At 45.4% G+C, this 16,531-nt stretch overlaps 1 protein-coding gene across 2 annotated transcripts in view; it reads right to left on the minus strand.

The window, feature by feature from the left end:
• Positions 1 to 286: 286 nt before the first annotated feature.
• Positions 287 to 16,531, minus strand: part of VWA8 (von Willebrand factor A domain containing 8) — a 114,740-nt gene continuing 98,495 nt past the window's right edge. For both annotated transcript variants that reach the window (XM_048494282.1, XM_048494281.1), the window contains exons 38-45: positions 14,354 to 14,462; positions 12,918 to 13,074; positions 12,498 to 12,606; positions 8,684 to 8,809; positions 4,968 to 5,126; positions 4,321 to 4,419; positions 2,757 to 2,995; positions 287 to 857 (exon numbers count right to left, since the gene is read on the minus strand). In XM_048494282.1, the coding sequence (XP_048350239.1) occupies positions 749 to 857; positions 2,757 to 2,995; positions 4,321 to 4,419; positions 4,968 to 5,126; positions 8,684 to 8,809; positions 12,498 to 12,606; positions 12,918 to 13,074; positions 14,354 to 14,462 (1,107 nt within the window). In that variant the 3' untranslated portion in view covers positions 287 to 748. The remainder of the gene's footprint in view (positions 858 to 2,756; positions 2,996 to 4,320; positions 4,420 to 4,967; positions 5,127 to 8,683; positions 8,810 to 12,497; positions 12,607 to 12,917; positions 13,075 to 14,353; positions 14,463 to 16,531) is intronic.

Consider the following 16,531-nt stretch of genomic DNA (forward strand, 5'->3'; position numbering starts at 1 on the left):
TGGCTAAACATGAATAACTTAAGACTGTCAGATGAGTCTGACTTGAATATTGCTGCAAGCAAAGTCTTTCAAGCTCAGACGTTCCAACTTTAAAAAACACACAATCTGGGTTGCTTCTTTCACTGTCTCTTTGAAATAAGGAATAAACATGCCCATGAACAACAGTAGAAGAAGATTCAGAAATGGGTGTTGCCTTCGGGTTATGTTTGTCACGTCAAACCAAGCCTTGTGCATTTTGAAATGCTAAGCATATTCAGGCCACAAAATAATTCTGATTCATTCTCTCTGAAAATAGTAACAAATATTCTTTATTATCCTCTCTTCAATGGACAGATCTTCTATGCCAAGCATGACATATTACAAACCCTGAATAGAATGCTTTCATAAATTTTGACTGTAGATCTTTTAAAGATCTAACTCCATGCTGAAGAGCTGCAGATGTCCAAGGATAATTTCATTCAAGTGCAATATTTATTTCTATATAAAACATAATTACATTAATTGTCCTTTAATTAGATCATCCACCGGATTATTCTGAGCTGTTTTCCCCATTGGATTGTTTGGGTGTTTGACTGTAGATATTTTTAAGATCTAACTCCATGCTGAAGAGCTGCAGATGTCTGAGGATAAGTTAATTCAAGTACAATATTTCTTTCTATATAAAACATAATTACACTAATTGCCCGATCATTAGATAATCCACCGCATTATCCTGAGCTGCTTTCCCCATTGAATTGTCTGGGTATTTCTAGGTGCTGGACAGCATGGTAGAAGTGAAAATCTGCTGCAGAATCTGTGGTATTTCCTTGGTATCCATGGCGATAAAGGCCCGGCCTGCTGGCAGGGTCCTCTGCAACCTAAAGAACAGGAAGAGAAAAGAGACAATTTGACCACTGCTAATAACTGACCTGCATGGCCCAGGCTTGCCTGATCTGATCAGTTTTGGAAGCTCAGCAGGGTCAGCCCTAGTTAGTATTTGGATGGGGGGGGCGAGGGGGGAATGGCACTGGAGCAAAATGGCATCCAGGCCCCACCTTAATTCCAGGTTGCTCTGGGCTTCTGGGGGGCCTGGCGGGGTGGGAGAAGGGAGAGAGGTGGGGGGGTAATTTTCTGGGGGCCCCGTGTCCCCAATGTTGCGTGTTCAGGGTGCGGTGCGCCCCCCCCGTGGCAGCTACACCACTGGATGGAAGACCACCAAGGAAGTCCAGGGTTGCTATGGAGAGGCAGGTAAGGGCAAACCACCCCCGAACATCTCTACCTTGAAATCCTTATAAAGTTGCCATAAGTTGGCTGTGACTTGACAGCCCTTTCCATTACCGCCATGCACAAGCACTTAAATGAGGGCCTTTCACCTTGCAGCAGGCTTTGGCACAGGCAATGTGAATCCACCTGCCCCTTTCTCTCCAGAGGAGATCCATAGGGTGGGAAGACTCAAACAACTGCCCAGAATTCCTTAGAGGAAGGGAGGGGTAGCCAAGCAGAAAGCACAGGGCTCACGTCACATGGAGCTTTCTAGTAAGGAGATGCTCTCAGAATGCTCATAGAGTTGGGAGGGGCCATGCAGGCCATCTGGGCCAAATCCCTGTCCAATACAGCATCCCTGATGACGTGTTCCTCCATCTGCTGCTTGAAGACAGCCAGAGAGGGGGAGCTCACCACCTCCCTAGGCATCTGATTCCATGGTTGAACAATTCTTACTTTTCCTAATTTTTTCCTAATATCCAGATGGTACCTTTGCACCTGTAATTTAAACCCATTATTGCAAATCCTATCCGCTGCTGCCACAGGAATGACTCCTTGCCTTCCTTTAAGGCCATCAGCGGCATTGGGCCTACATATCTGAGGGATCGCATCTCCCCGTACTGCCCTACTAGGGCCCTCCGCTCTACGGAGGAGCGGTTGCTGGAAATTCCTGGCCCAAAAAAGATCCGGCTGGCCTCAACAAGAACCAGGCCTTTTACTGCCCTGGTCCCTACCTGGTGGAACAGGCTCCCTAAGGAGACTAGGGCCCTGCGGGACCTTCAGAGTTTCCTACTTAGGGCCTGCAAAACGGACCTGTTCCGCCAGGCTTTTGGCCAGCCGGGATGACCATCTGACCCTCATACCATCTTGGTCTCCCGTGGGCGGGAATGGGGTTGGGATAAGTCGCCATCTGCAAAATTTAAATTGTTTAAATTCTATGAATTTAATATTGTTATAGATTGTTTTTATATTTGTATTTATATGATGTTGATGTACACCACCCTGAGCCCTCCGGGGGAGGGCGGTTTAAAAATGGAATTAAATAAATAAATAAATAAGTGACAGCCCTTCAGACACTTAAGGAGAGCAATCATGTCCCTCAGCCCTTCCCCACAAGGCCTCGTCTCCAGGCCCACGATCATCCCTCTTCGCTCTCCTCTGCACCTGCTCCATTCTGTCTGCATCCATGCTGAAGTGAGGCCTCCAGAACTGCACACAGCACTCCAGGTGAGGCAGTCTACAAGCGGGACTGGACTATGGCATCGTGCAATTTGGATGTTATGCCTCTGTTGATAAACCCCAAGACCAACTTATAGAGAACTCAGATCCCCTGTGGGTGGTTCTGCCATGCCAGAGCTGCTAGCCTTGATGGGCAGATTTCTGCACAGCATATTAGAAGACCTCTGTATCATGCAGAACATAGTGAGAAGGGAAATCTTATGTGTGAAGAGTGAACGTGCATGGGTGGATACACATATACCCTTCTCCCCCTCACCACTGACTTAGTTACTCACCTGCGGGCCTGGTCCCCCAAGGACCCAATGAATATAGTGAAAGCGTTCACTTGAGGATTGATGGTCAAAGCCTGGGTGAACCTGGCTGGCGGGATGCCGTACCGCTCCAGGTTGGCATCGCTTAAGACTATGACAAAGTATTCATCAGCCTCTTCCTTGGCTACCTCCCGGATGGCGTGCTCTGTGCCTTCTAGGGTATGGTCTCCACTCATACAGAACTGAGAATGGGCATGCATGATCTTGGAGGGGCGTGGTGGGGGTGGAGAGGGGACAACACAAGAAAACCAGTAAACAAAAGAGTCACTGAACTGACCTCAGTGCTCACTTGTGGCAATTTCAAACATTTGTACCCGAGGACTGAGCCCATTCCTTCACCCAAAGCGAACAAGTCAATTTCGTAAGTAACAATTCACTGACATGTGCAAAACAGCAAATATTTTCCAACAGTGGACTGAAAAGTCATAAGAACATAAGAGCCCTGCTGCATAGCCTAGTGTCCACCTAGTCCAGCATCCTGTTTCACACAGTGGCCACCCCTTCTATGGAGGGCCAACAACAGGCATCAGAGTTACCTTCTGGCGCTGTGATTCAGAGATGTATATTAACATAAGACGAGCCCTGCTGGATCAGACCAGTGATCCACCTTGTTCAGGATCTCATGTCAAACAGTGGCCAACCAGTTCCTCTGGAGGTCCAGCAATGGGGCAGAGAAGCAGAGGCCTTGTCCTGATACAATTCTTGGCTCTGTGATTCAGAGGTTTTCTGCTTCTGAATGTGAAAGTTCCCTTTGGTCACCATAGCTCCATGGTGGCGAACCTTTGGCACTCCAGATGTTATGGACTACAATTCCCACCAGCCCCTTCCAGCACGGCCAATTGGAAGGGGCTGATGGGAATTGTAGTCCATAACATCTGGAGTGCCAAAGGTTCGCCACCACTGCCATAGCTGGTAGTTGCTGATAGACCCTGTCTTCTGTTAATCTGTCTAACCCCTTTCTAGACCCATCTGTGCCTGAATGAGGAAAGGGTCCTATTTGACCACAGACAAGAGCGTTGGAGGAGATGGATGGGGCCAGCACAGCTTCTCTTATGAATGGTAACTAGACATAATGATCATTCAGAGAATGTATTCTGTGAGCCAGAGCATGAAACTGGATTGCTATGGACAATTGGCTTTTACCAGAGCATCAGAGCGGAACTACTCTTATAGCCTCAGTTTTAAAAATAAACTGCGATGTGATTCATTAACAACAATATTGGGAAAGATGCCTGAAAATGCTGTAGGGTGTTATGGTTCTGTCAAGGCTACTAGCTTTACCCCAGCTTGAATCACACTAACTACCCATCCTCTCCCTGGATTTGATGTGCTTATTCAATACCCTGTGGTTGGAAAGAAATCAGAATGTTTCAGCAGGTCCACACAGAAGTGCCCAAACCATTCTCTATCACTCAGATGGCATTTTCACACAGACCCCCACTTCTCTGGTTTGACACCCTGTGCTGGATATGAGCCACCACTGAAAAGTATCCTCAGGCATAAAGAGACCAGACCAGGATCATTTTACCTTCAAAACCTCTAATCTTTCCTTGTTGTTCTTCGGGACTTTGTCACTGTTGACCAGAGTGATGTTGAAGCCATCTCCAGAATGGCCAGTGATATCATACTGCAAGGAACAGATTAGTGTAACATTGTTAGTCAGTTGTCATCTGAGAGTGACACAGAGAGAGAGAGAACAACGTAAGGGCAGGGACGTTGATCCTGCGCCACTGTTCCTCCATTGCCCATTTCTGTGCCCCCCATTCCTCATACATATTATCTGAATGACGCTCATCTTAAACATCACTAGCTTTAAAAACAAAACTCTTTGACGTTTCAAAATAGTGGCTAGTTCACCTGATGTAGCTTTTTCAATGGCAGCCGGGTGGTGGAAAATTATTTTCAGGACACCAAATAATCTATTTCTTAGTATGCATGAAAAAAGCCCTGATCTGGATGGCCCAGGTAGCCCGGTTTCATCAGATATCAGAAGCTAAGCAGGGTTGCTATTCCCTTCTGAACATCTCTGCCCTTGAAAATCCTTCAAGGTCACCAGAAGTCAGCTGTGACTTGGTGGCACTTTCCACCATCAGTGTCATTCTGCATCCCCCCCCCCCCCACACACACACAAACACACTCATGGGCATGACATTCTGGACCACTTGTACAAATCACCTTAAACTTGTGCTCGTAATTCTCGAAGGCTTCCATCACCATACAGGCTGCTTCCATGGAACGCTCCAACCGCCCGTCCACGCCGTTGAAGCGATACATGCTGCCTGAGACGTCCACAACCAAGCGGAGACGCTTGGGCTTTTGCAGGGGGCTCCCAAGCTTCAAGAAAGAGGTAGGCGCAAGTCAGGCGCATGAACGAATCAGGCATTTTAGCAAGATCGGGCCCAGAGTCAGACCTTCCATTCCAGAGTGCAGGCTTGGTCCTCTGGACACTGTGGTGGTGTCTCTGACTGACCAGTTTTGCCTAGGGCAGTGATGGCGAACCTTTGGCACTCCAGATGTTATGGACTACAATTCCCATTGGCCATGCTGGCAGGGGCTGATGGGAATTGTAGTGCATAACATATGGAGTGCCAAAGGTTCGCCACCACGGGCCTAGGGCGAGGTTGGGGTGGGAGTGATGGCTGGTTAATCCTATGTAATTTTGTGACTTGTGATTACTGCTGTAACTCATGTTTTTAGTCACTCTGAATAACGGAAATGTTTAAAATTAAACAACAAAGCAGAGAAGGAGAGTTTGGATTTCTTTCCTATAAGAAGTCCTAAAGTGCCTTCCAAACTCCTTTCCCATCTTCTCCCCACCACAGATCCCTTGTGAGGTAGGTGGGGCTGAGAGAGCTCTGAGAGAATTGTGAGCAGCCCAAGGTCACCGAGCAGGCTTCATGTGGAGGAGCGGGGAATCAAACCCAGTTCTCCAGATTAGAGTCCGACTGCTCTTAACCACCACACCACACTGGCTGTCTATAAGCCCTAGGTAACATGCAGATTTTGCAAGACTGTTCTCAGATTAAATAAACAAAAACACACCCAACCACCATCTGATAATAGTTACACCGCACGAATGGGGCATTTGCATTGCCCTTGACCTGGAACATGTTTTACTTTTGGAGAAAGGCCACAGCTGAGTGGCAGAGCATTTGTTTGGCATTGAGAAGGTCTCAGGTTCAATTCCCAGCACCTCCAAAGGACCAGGTACTAGTTGATGGGACAGAGACCTCTCTACTTGATAGTGCTGGAGAGCTGTTGCCAGTCTGTGACTTTGATGGACTAAAAAAGGAGCAGCAGTGGCGCAGGAGGTTAAGAGCTTGTGTATCTAATCTGGAGGAACCAGGTTTGATTCCCAGCTCCGCTGCCTGAGCTGTGGAGGCTTATCTGGGGAATTCAGATTAGCCTGTGCACTCCCACACACGCCAGCTGGGTGACCTTGGGCTAGTCACAGCTTCTCGGAGCTCTCTCAGCCCCACCCACCTTACAGGGTGTTTGTTGTGAGGGGGTGGAAGGGCAAGGAGATTCTAAGCCCCTTTGAGTCTCCTGCAGGAGAGAAAGGAGGGATATAAATCCAAACTCCTCCTCCTCCTCCTCCTCCTCCTCCTCCTCCTCCTCCTCCTCCTTCTTCTTCTTCTAAAAGTTCGGTTCAGTACAAGGCAGCTTCATGGGTACATGTGCTCTCCCCCCCTGCCCCCCTGCCCCCCACATTTCCCTCTTTTTTTGGCAAAGCTGAGAAGAAGTTCTACGAGATTGAAAAATTAGCTCACTAGCACTTGACCTTTAGCTGGTCACAATCAAGATATTCTGATCCTGTTCCTGCTAAAATATCACACTTCAGGACATGGTGCCCAAGCTCTTGGGAACTGACCTCTGGGTTTCTATTCCTCACACTGGACACAATATCCAAGAAACGTTAACCATATGGCTGCAGGAGCTACGCTTCTGGCACATCAGTTTCTTCTTATTTTAATAAAACGGACCTCAGATTTGGAGTTCCTTCCAAAAGCAATAAGGAAAACCCTTTAACATATATTATGGGAATAAGGCAGGCCTGCGCTGCCAAGATTCTCTGCTAAGACCAAAGGCTTGAAACTGGATTTGAAGCAGGATTCCAGGTGCCCTCATGCCCTGATTTAGGAGAGGGCCCTTTAAAAATAAAGCATCTGTTTTAACACTTTCTGGGATGCCTCTTGGATTAGGAAAGGAATTTAATGACACATAATATGATCCCAAGTATGAATACTACTTTACTACTCAAGGAGAGTTTGGCAAATAGATGAAAGAATTTAAAACATTTGTTCTATTTTACCAGCTTCCAATGTTTTTTTTCTTTCCCACTGAATAATCCTTTGAGTATTTTTGCAACGTTCCCAATGCAACAGGCATGCTTTGTACAAGCAGACTTTCCAGTTCTTTCCCTCATTACTGATGATATATTTCACTTGAGAGGATGGGAATTCATTCAGCTTTTCTCTCAAGCAAACTGAGATGTAGTTTATAAAACCATGCACTGATGACGGGTTTGCTGTTGTGATGCTTAGGTAGTCTGATTCCAAAAATGTAAAATGGTGGTTTTACAGCAGGGGTGGCCCACCTATGGTGCTCCAGATGTTCATGGATTACAATTCCCATCAGCCCCTGCCAGTCCATGAACATCTGGAGCACCATAGGTTGGCCACCCCTATTTTACATCAACCACCCTCCTCTGCTGGACTCTTTTGCTGCTGTTTGCTGTGTGCCTTATGAATTTTCGTTCACCCATAAGAGGTATTTCGACACCATATTTAATTGATTTCAGACAGTTCTAATTTATCTGGATTTTAAGTATTAATGTTTCATGTCACATTGATTGATTTTAATGGTATGTTTTTTTGTATTTTAAACAATTTTACTTTATGGTATACATTTTAAGAACCTGTAGTACTGAGGAACTGAATTTTTTTACCCTTTGTAATGTATTAAATTTTTGCTAATGTACTGCATGTAATACTCTAACTATTCATTCTGATATTAGGTGTTCAATTAGCCTTCTTGCTTACCTGATTTTGGGGGTGAAGCCTGCAGAGGGTGGGATTCAGGAATGGGAGGGACCTCGGCAGAGTATAATCTCATCAAGTCTACCCTCCAAAGTCATTTTATCCAGAACTGATCATTGTCATTGTAATAGCGGAAGATCTCCAGGAGCTACCTTGAGGTTGGCAACTCTAGTCAGGAGGTGGAGTGTTAGGTCTCAGAACCGCAAGCCAAAAAACAGACTCTGAGGTATTGATCAGTAGTGTTTATTGTTGAGATAACGGAGCACCCAAGCTTGGCAAAGCCAGTTCTGACAAATTTGGCCTTTGCCATCCCCTTTATTCCCCATTGTAAATCCCCCCTCCTGTTTTCCCAAGAAGTTGTGAAAGAAAGAAAAACAGTCCCCGGAGCTGAGGTGCCCCAAGATCAGCAGCAGATAGTAAGAGAGAGCCACCCATGAGATAGCAGATGCAATTCTTTCTCTCATGGGACCAGAGGGCATGGGGAACCTAGTTATCCACAAAGCGTGTGAAGCCATAAAGTAAGGATCAAGGAAAGAATGCCCTAAATGGCAAGAGTTACATATATCTTTTAACAGTCTTGGTTTGTTGTTTTAAGTGGTTACATTGATTCAGGAATGCATCTCCCATCACGTAGATACTATCGCCCTGACATGGAGGCAGCTTCCAATGTTCTTCATATAATTTATTTATTCTCATAATCCAAGTATCATGAGCACCAGTTTATATAGCTGAAATGAGGGTGCATTATTTGGAAAGTGAGATTGCGCCAAATTTGCTAGGGCGGAAAAACACCAAAGAAACTGTTAAAAGCAAGAATGGAACTGGTGCGAAGATATTGTACAGTCAACTTACTTGTGGGTCAAGCTCTGCCCGACGCTTGTAGATGGCTTTTTCACCTGTCAGACTATCAATTATTTTGGTATCATCTAGTTCTCCTATTGCCTGGTGTCTCAGCCACTGTCTTTCCTTCCCTTTGGCCTGCAAAAGAAAAGGAACACCCCCTCACTAAGAAACTTGTAAGGAGTACAGTTCTTAAAATATTGACGGGACTCCTTATGCAAAACGTGCAACAAACTTGGCCTGGAGTATTTCAAGAACAAAGGGAATCTCTTCTGCATACAGAGGAAAATAATGTAAATTCACCTGTCCCTGCCCTTGTTTGATTCCTCTTTTTCCCCACTTTCTTCCCCTTACCCCATTCCCTTTAGATTTATGTTACGATGCCATTCAATTTTTAATAGTTCTGAATTCTAAACTGATTTTTTAAAAGCTTCCCTGTACCCTATTGTTGAGGAAGGGCGGCATATAACTCAAATAATAAATAAGCAACACATTTCCAAATTATACAAATAATTCTTTTTTTAGCATTGAGATCTTTGTAAATATGAATTTTTAAATATGAACTATGAGATGCTAACTTTTTATTAAAAGTATAAAGACAGCTGTCCAGGTTCCCTTTGAGAAGCTGCATTATTTCAGGCATAATTTCAAATAAAGACAAGGAAGTAAATACTTCTCTCCAGGGCATCAAGGACATTATCTACAGGATATGGTTTAAACATCTGTCATGCCTTTGCATTCTGCCTCAGAGCATGGAACCCAAGCACTTTCCTGTTTCCTGGGATAAAACAAGAGAGCTTTCAAATCTAGTCTTCCAGTTAGCAGGTAAGCATTTCCTCCTCGTCACATGGGGTACATATCAGCATGCAAAACAGAGTGGAAGAGATCTTACTGCATCTGTAAGGAGAAGCTTTAACATTCTTGGCTCGCCTTGTTTCTAAAATGTCTAACGACAACACAGCAACCTTCTTCTGAAGAACTCTCAATTTCTACTTTGTAATCTACAATATTTCTTTTGATTGAATAAGCAAGTTATGAGTGCCTGGGTCGTAACGAGGCAAACTGTAGCCCTGGGCAAAACGTGAGTTGGATGCCCCCCACTCCCACCCCCATGGGCGGCCACTCTACCACGACCAAATTTTTTTTTGCACCAGGACATTGGTGCCTGCAGGGGGTGTATTTTTAGACATATCAGCACCAGCGTATCATCAGGAGACTGCCCTTATGCTACCCCCCAAGTTTGATGAGGTTTGGTTCAAGGAGTCCAAAGTTATGGACTCCCAAAGGGGGTGCCCCATCCCCCATTGTCTCCAATGGGAGCTAATAGGAGATGGGGGCTACCCTTTTGAGGGTCCATAACTTTGGACCCCCTGAACCAAACTACACCAAACTTGGGGGGTGCCATCACAACAGTCTCCAGATGATACCCTGAAATTTTGGTGCTGATACGTCCAAAAATGCACCCCCTGCAGGAACATCCCAGAAATTTGCCCAAGAATCTTCGTTCTGCATTGAGTTTTCTGTATTGCTGTCAATGGGGGGTTGCAGGCTGGGGGGGGAGCACATTTCTGAAGGCACAGTCTCAAAACTTTCAGGGTCTCATCAGGAGACTGCCCTAATGATACCCCCCAGGTTTGGTGCAGCTTGGTTCAGTGGGGCCAAAGTTATGGACCCTCAAAACTGTACCCCCCATCTCCTATTAGCTCCCATTGGAAACAATGGGGGAGGGGCACCCCCTTTGGGAGTCCATAACTTTGGACTCCCTGAACCAAACCTCACCAAACCTGGAGGGTAGCATAAGGGCAGTCTCCTGATTATACGCTGAAGTTTTGGTGATGCTAGCCTAACAACTGTGCCCCCTGCAGGCCAAAAATGGAAAACCACTAAAAATACCCAAAAATGAACCCTGCATTTTGATGCCCCCCACAAGGTGGTGCCCTGGGCAGCTGCCCACCTTGCTTAAAGGGCATTACGCCCCTGATGAGTGCAAACAGATCAGAGCCGGGGCGGGTGGGAGGTGTGAGCTGCAGTTCATTTCATCAGCAAGGCAAAAGTTTTGTTTAGTTTTTGGAAGAGGAAAAAAACACCTGAAGTGGCCATCATGTTGCCTCTTGGATTCAAATCCAACAACACCTCAGAGACCAGCAAGACGTTCTGGATATCAGCTTTTGAGAGTCAAAGCTCCATTTGTCCGATACCAGAACTTTGACTCTCAAAAGCTTATTTCTCAAAAATCTTACTGATCTCTAAGGTGTTACTGGATTCCGATGTAACTGCTCTACTGCAGACCAACACAGCCACCTACTGAAACTATCTTCATGTTTACTTTTGCAGAGGAACTGAGAGAATTTCTTTTAATCACGCTAAATGGGATCTTAGCTTGTAATTGAGAGCTTCCCATTCATGGCAGGTGTAGCTTAAACACACCACTGCCTGGAGAACTGTGCCCTCGACAGCACCCCCGTGGCAGGCACCCCTTTCTCCCCCTCCCGCCCTGATATCTGCACTGTGGAGAAGATGTTTTGTACAGGGAAAGCATTCGCTCCTTTGATTCCTTCATCCACTGTTGACCCAGACACAGACTAAACAATCTCATTATGTTTACCTGGTACATCCAATGAACAGGTTGTTTAATTCTCGTGTTCAGACTATTCTTTCCCTGCTCATTACATTATAGGCAACTCAGAATGTCTGGGTTGCTAGTTAGACAGTTCTGCGATACTTTTTCCAGGAAGAAAACGCAATCTTTGGAAATGGAGCACACTGCATTTCTCTCTTAAACGGAAGACAAACTCCTATTAGCACTATGGGAGGGAGGGGAATTATGTACTTCTGCCACTGATAAAGGGTGCTTATGCAGACATGCACTTTAGGACTCTCCAGGGACTCCAAGGCTGTTGATTGGACAAGTTGTTGGCCTCTGGTCAAGGAACAGGCATCTTTCCTCCCCTCCCCTCCCCGCACACACAACAAACACACATGCACACATCATCTAAGCCCTTGAATGCTTGTCCTGAATACACAATGATGTTTCATGTCTTCACTTCATGCAGGATACTGGAACTTTAAGCAGGAACACTTAAATGCACTAGTTCAGAATGTACTTGTCCATAATTGCTTGCCCTTTATTTTCAAATTCATTATTATCAGCAAATGGGGCCATGTTTGCTGATGATAAGGAGTTCGGAATGTGGAGCCAACCTCTCCAGCCCAGGGGTCTGCAACCTGCAGCTCTCCAGATGTTCATAGACTACAAATCCCATCAGCCCCTGCCAGCATGGCCATGCTGGCAGGGGCTGATGGGAATTGTAGTCCATGAACATCTGGAGAGCCGCAGGTTGCAGACCCCTGCTCTAGCCTCTCCATAGCTTCAGCAGCTTGGATTTTGAGAGAAGGATCTCAGTCCGTGCTGTCTGAACTTAAACTTTCTCCTCCAATTCTATGCACTAATCTGGGCTTTATTCCCTCTCAGCAAAGCTGGACTAGACGGTGGCCCTGCTGAAGTTCTAGCACGGAGTCATCGTTCAGTTGCTGCAGTCGGGTCACAGCAGAGACTCGTCTTTTGAACTCAGACTGAAATCCAAGTTGAAGTCAAAGCCGAGCATAACTGATCTAGCAGCAATTCAGCTTCGGAGAGGAAGCTCACCGTCTTCATTGTAATTTTTTGGATGTAGCTTTAAGTATGCCTCTTGTATGTTATGTAGTGCACTGGTTATACAGTGCCCCATTTATTTTTCAAGGTCTTCATTTATTCATGAGAACATAAAGGAAGTCAGCTAGTGAATGTGTCCACCTGCTTCCAAAACCCGAGCAGAGCATTCGTTACCTGCAGGCTGTCCAGGATGACTCGAAGTAAGTGGACTTGCCGTCGAACTGCCCCAGAGAACCTCTCATAGGTAGCTGCATCATATTCACTCATCTTGATCTCCTTTAGCCTGAATGAGAAAAAAATAAGAGGAATTTATGTAGGTTTAAAAGATTCCGTCAACCAGACAGACAAAACTACGCAGCGCAGAAGACAGCAGTCCTGGTTGCTTGAACAACTGGTCAGAGAGACCAACGTCATGGGATTTGGATCTCAGCAAACCTCTTCCTGTTCTTTTGGAAATCAGCTATGATGCATTTCAAGGCTGCAAAACCCCATCCTGGAATGTAATATCCTAAAGGAAAGAAGGTGGGCAAGGGATTTCATTCCCAAAAATGTATCAGTTCCAGGAGGGGAAATAGAGAACAGGTGGCTACCAACCTCTGCTTAAAAGCCTTCTCAGCCATCTCTCTGGCAGCTCTCTTGACCTCTTCAGGAACAGCATCTTTTTCAGCCTGAGATACTTGGTGCACCTTGTGTCCAGCATCCAGCCGGTATGGCCCCCCTTTGCCCCCCAGGCCAGCAGTGTCTCTCCCCCCTGGAAGAGAATCAGGGGGATAAAATGCTTTTCTTTGAGTTTCAGAATAAGGTCTGGGAATGTGCAAATGGATTACTGGGCACCAGAGGATAACAGCCTGTCCACACAAACAGCACTGCAGACCTCTGTGTGATCCTTGCTGGCTGCTCTGAAGACTCTTTCACTTTTCTTGCCTCTCCTTCGGAAGCACAGACAGACATCTCACCCTAGTAAAATCTTCTGGAGCAATTTGCTCTCGTCGCAACATTCCCAAAGTGCACTGCTCTTATTTGTGACACACCGGCCCTTTCTGCATAACACTAATAAAATGTCTTGAGGATGTGAAAAGAAGCATTTGGGGGAGGAACTGCGAACAGCTTCCCCCAAGAAACATTCTCAGGATGTTTTATTTCAACTCAAGGGTTTTTTGAAATCACTAAAGAAACAATATTTTTTTTTGAAGTCGCTTGCTATGTGGAATTCAGGAGACATCATGCCCGGGCTTCTTTTCAGTAAATAAACTTCATCAGTCAACTCAGCTGTTCCTGCCAATTCTTACAATATATAGTTTTCCCTTTTTAAACATTTTTCCGATGAGTCACTTTCAAAGACATGAACACAAGATATACAAATTCTCATTCTCATTTTCTCCTCAGATACACACTCTCTCTCTCTCTCTCTCTCTCTCTCTCTCTCTGTTGTCCGGATAAAGAACAAGGAGATGAGGTTTTCAAAGACCTCTTAGATACACGAGATTAGATACACGATTAGATACAGATTAGATACACGAGAGCAGCAGTGGTGTAGGAGGTTAAGTGCTCGTGTATCTAATCTGGAGGAACCGGGTTTGATTCCCTGCTCTGCCGCCTGAGCTGTGGAGGCTTATCTGGGGAATTCAGATTAGCCTGTACACTCCCACACACGCCAGCTGGGTGACCTTGGGCTAGTCACAGCTTCTCGGAGCTCTCTCAGCCCCACCTACCTCATAGGGTGTTTGTTGTGAGGGGGGAAGGGCAAGGAGATTGTAAGCCCCTTTGAGTCTCCTGCAGGGGAGAAAGGGGGGATATAAATCCAAACTCTTCTTCTTCTTCTTCTTCCTCTTAACCTCCGATGCCACTGCTGCTCCTTAACACAGTTCTGAATCCAGCAGCACAGATCAACAAGAGTTTCAGAGTATCAGCTCTAGAGTCAAAGCTCTCTTGTTGGTGCTCCTGGCCTCAAATCCAGCTGTCCGACTGCAGATCAACATGGCTGTCCTCTGGGACAATTCTGTGGACAGATGTATCCCATGATCCTTTACCTGTCCCACCAGCCCAGGTGTTTCCACCCACATGAGGAGTGTTGTCCGGATCCATCTTCCCATGTTTTGGAGAACTAACATCCAAGCCACTGTCTCGCTGGATAGTGATCTGGGGAGGCAAAAAAAAATGTAGCAAATGATAGGAAGAGGGTAATTCACCATGTCGTACTGATAAAAATTCACCGTGGAACAGATATGTCTGGCTCCTGAAGGGTGGATGAGAGCAACATAGTAAAGTAACACTCCAGAGAAGGAAAAAAGTTAGTGTGTTATCTTAGGCATCACAAAGTAGGAGACAAGTTTGGATTTATACCCTGCTTTTTCTCTAAGGAGTCTCAAATTGGCTTATAAACTCCTTCCCCTCCTCTCCCCACAACAGACACCTTGTGAGGTAGGTGGGGCTAAGTTTTTGGAGAGAACTGTGACTAGCCCAAGGTCACCCAGCAGGTTTAATGTGTAGGAGCAGTGAAACAAATTTAGTTCACCAGATAAGCGTCCGCTGGTCATGTGGAGGAGTGGGGAATCAACCCCATTCTCCAGATCACAATCTACTACTCTTAACCACTATACGTCAAAGTCTATCATGTACAAAGTCAGTCAGCCAGAGACTGCCTTGATCAGGATGACCTCTGGCAGAACTACTGGACTCTCCTGGTTTGCTCTGGCAATTTGCCCAGCAGGTCAAAGGGCCAGCCCACCCCAGCCATTTACCAGTCTTGTTAATAGAGTGAATGGGAAGTCAATGGGAAAATACTGAAGTCTCCCCCCGCCAGCTCAAAATGGCAGACACAGAAGGACTTGTAAAGTGGTGGTTCAGCATTGCTCCAAACTTAATATTTTATCTGTGCTAACATTTCATTGTTGTTATTATTGCTGTTGTCATTATTACTAGCAGCTATATTAACAGCTATTACTACTATCATGACTACTACTATTAAATCATTTTGCTTATAAATGCTCACTATGAAACTGTTTTCGCCACTGCAATGAAACCTGAGCGGCCTTAAATTTCCTACAACCACCCCTCCCACCATGACTTTTCTGTTATCACATCTGTGTTTAAAAGGAATTACTAGAAGCTCATAAAAATCTGCAACTTTACCTCTATTCTTTCAGCACATAATGTGGGTTTTTCTCCCTAATTTCCATTATGCAGCCTGTAATAAAAGGATTCTATTAACGGCTCTCTGTTACCCTCCTGTGGCTCTCAGAGAAATCAGAGCAACTTTTCTACCATTTCATAAACAGTGACGTTTAGATGCTGCTTAAATGCCTTCCCTTTGCTAAGAAAGGATCTCTGGCAAAATGAAGCACTTAGTACTGAAATGCTGGGTTTAACACAAGGATTTACAATGCAAAAATCAACCTAGTTTGCAAACAGCAATATATACAGAGGATCTGAAAAAAATGAATTTTTACAAAATATCAAAATATGTTTGGAGGGTACATTTCAAAGAACAAACATTTATTTATTTATTTATTTATTTATTTATTTATTTATTTATTTATTTGATTGATTGATTGATTGATTGATTGATTGATTGATTGATTGATTGATTGATTGATTGATTGATTGATTGAATATACCGCCCTATCCCCGAAGGGCTCAGGGCGGTGAACAATATAAAATATTATACATAAAAACATACATACAATTTAAAATAGTTACGTTCTAAAACAACGTCCCACGAAACCCATATACTACCCTCCCCAGAAAAGAATAATGGGTCCCGATGATGTTAGGGACCCCTGTAAGCAGAGGGGGAGGGCAGAGGCACCGTCAGCGGCTGGTCTCTCCAAAGGCCCAGTGGAACAACTCGGTCTTACAGGCCCTGCGGAACTCTCCAAGGTCCCGCAGGGCCTGGACAGCTGGTGGTAGAGTGTTCCACCAGACCGGCGCCAGAGCCGTAAAGGCCCTGGCCTGAGTGGAGGCCATCCGCGTCATTGAGGGGCCAGGGATCTCCAGTAAATTGGCCTCTGCTGAACGCAGAGGTTGAACCGGGACATGTGTTGTGAACCTGGGGGAAGGGGTGCAGCAGAGACAAAACTTCTTTTAGGATTGATGTCAGCAAAGAGTTAATTTGTTTAGGTGATTTATAGCCCACCTTTCTTCCCAGTGGGGAAAAACACAGCTGTGGAGTAGGTTAGATGGAGAGCATGTGACTGTCCCAAAGTCAT

The sequence above is a fragment of the Sphaerodactylus townsendi genome, linkage group LG04, assembly GCF_021028975.2.
Source record: "Sphaerodactylus townsendi isolate TG3544 linkage group LG04, MPM_Stown_v2.3, whole genome shotgun sequence".
Taxonomy (NCBI): Eukaryota; Metazoa; Chordata; class Lepidosauria; order Squamata; family Sphaerodactylidae; genus Sphaerodactylus; species Sphaerodactylus townsendi.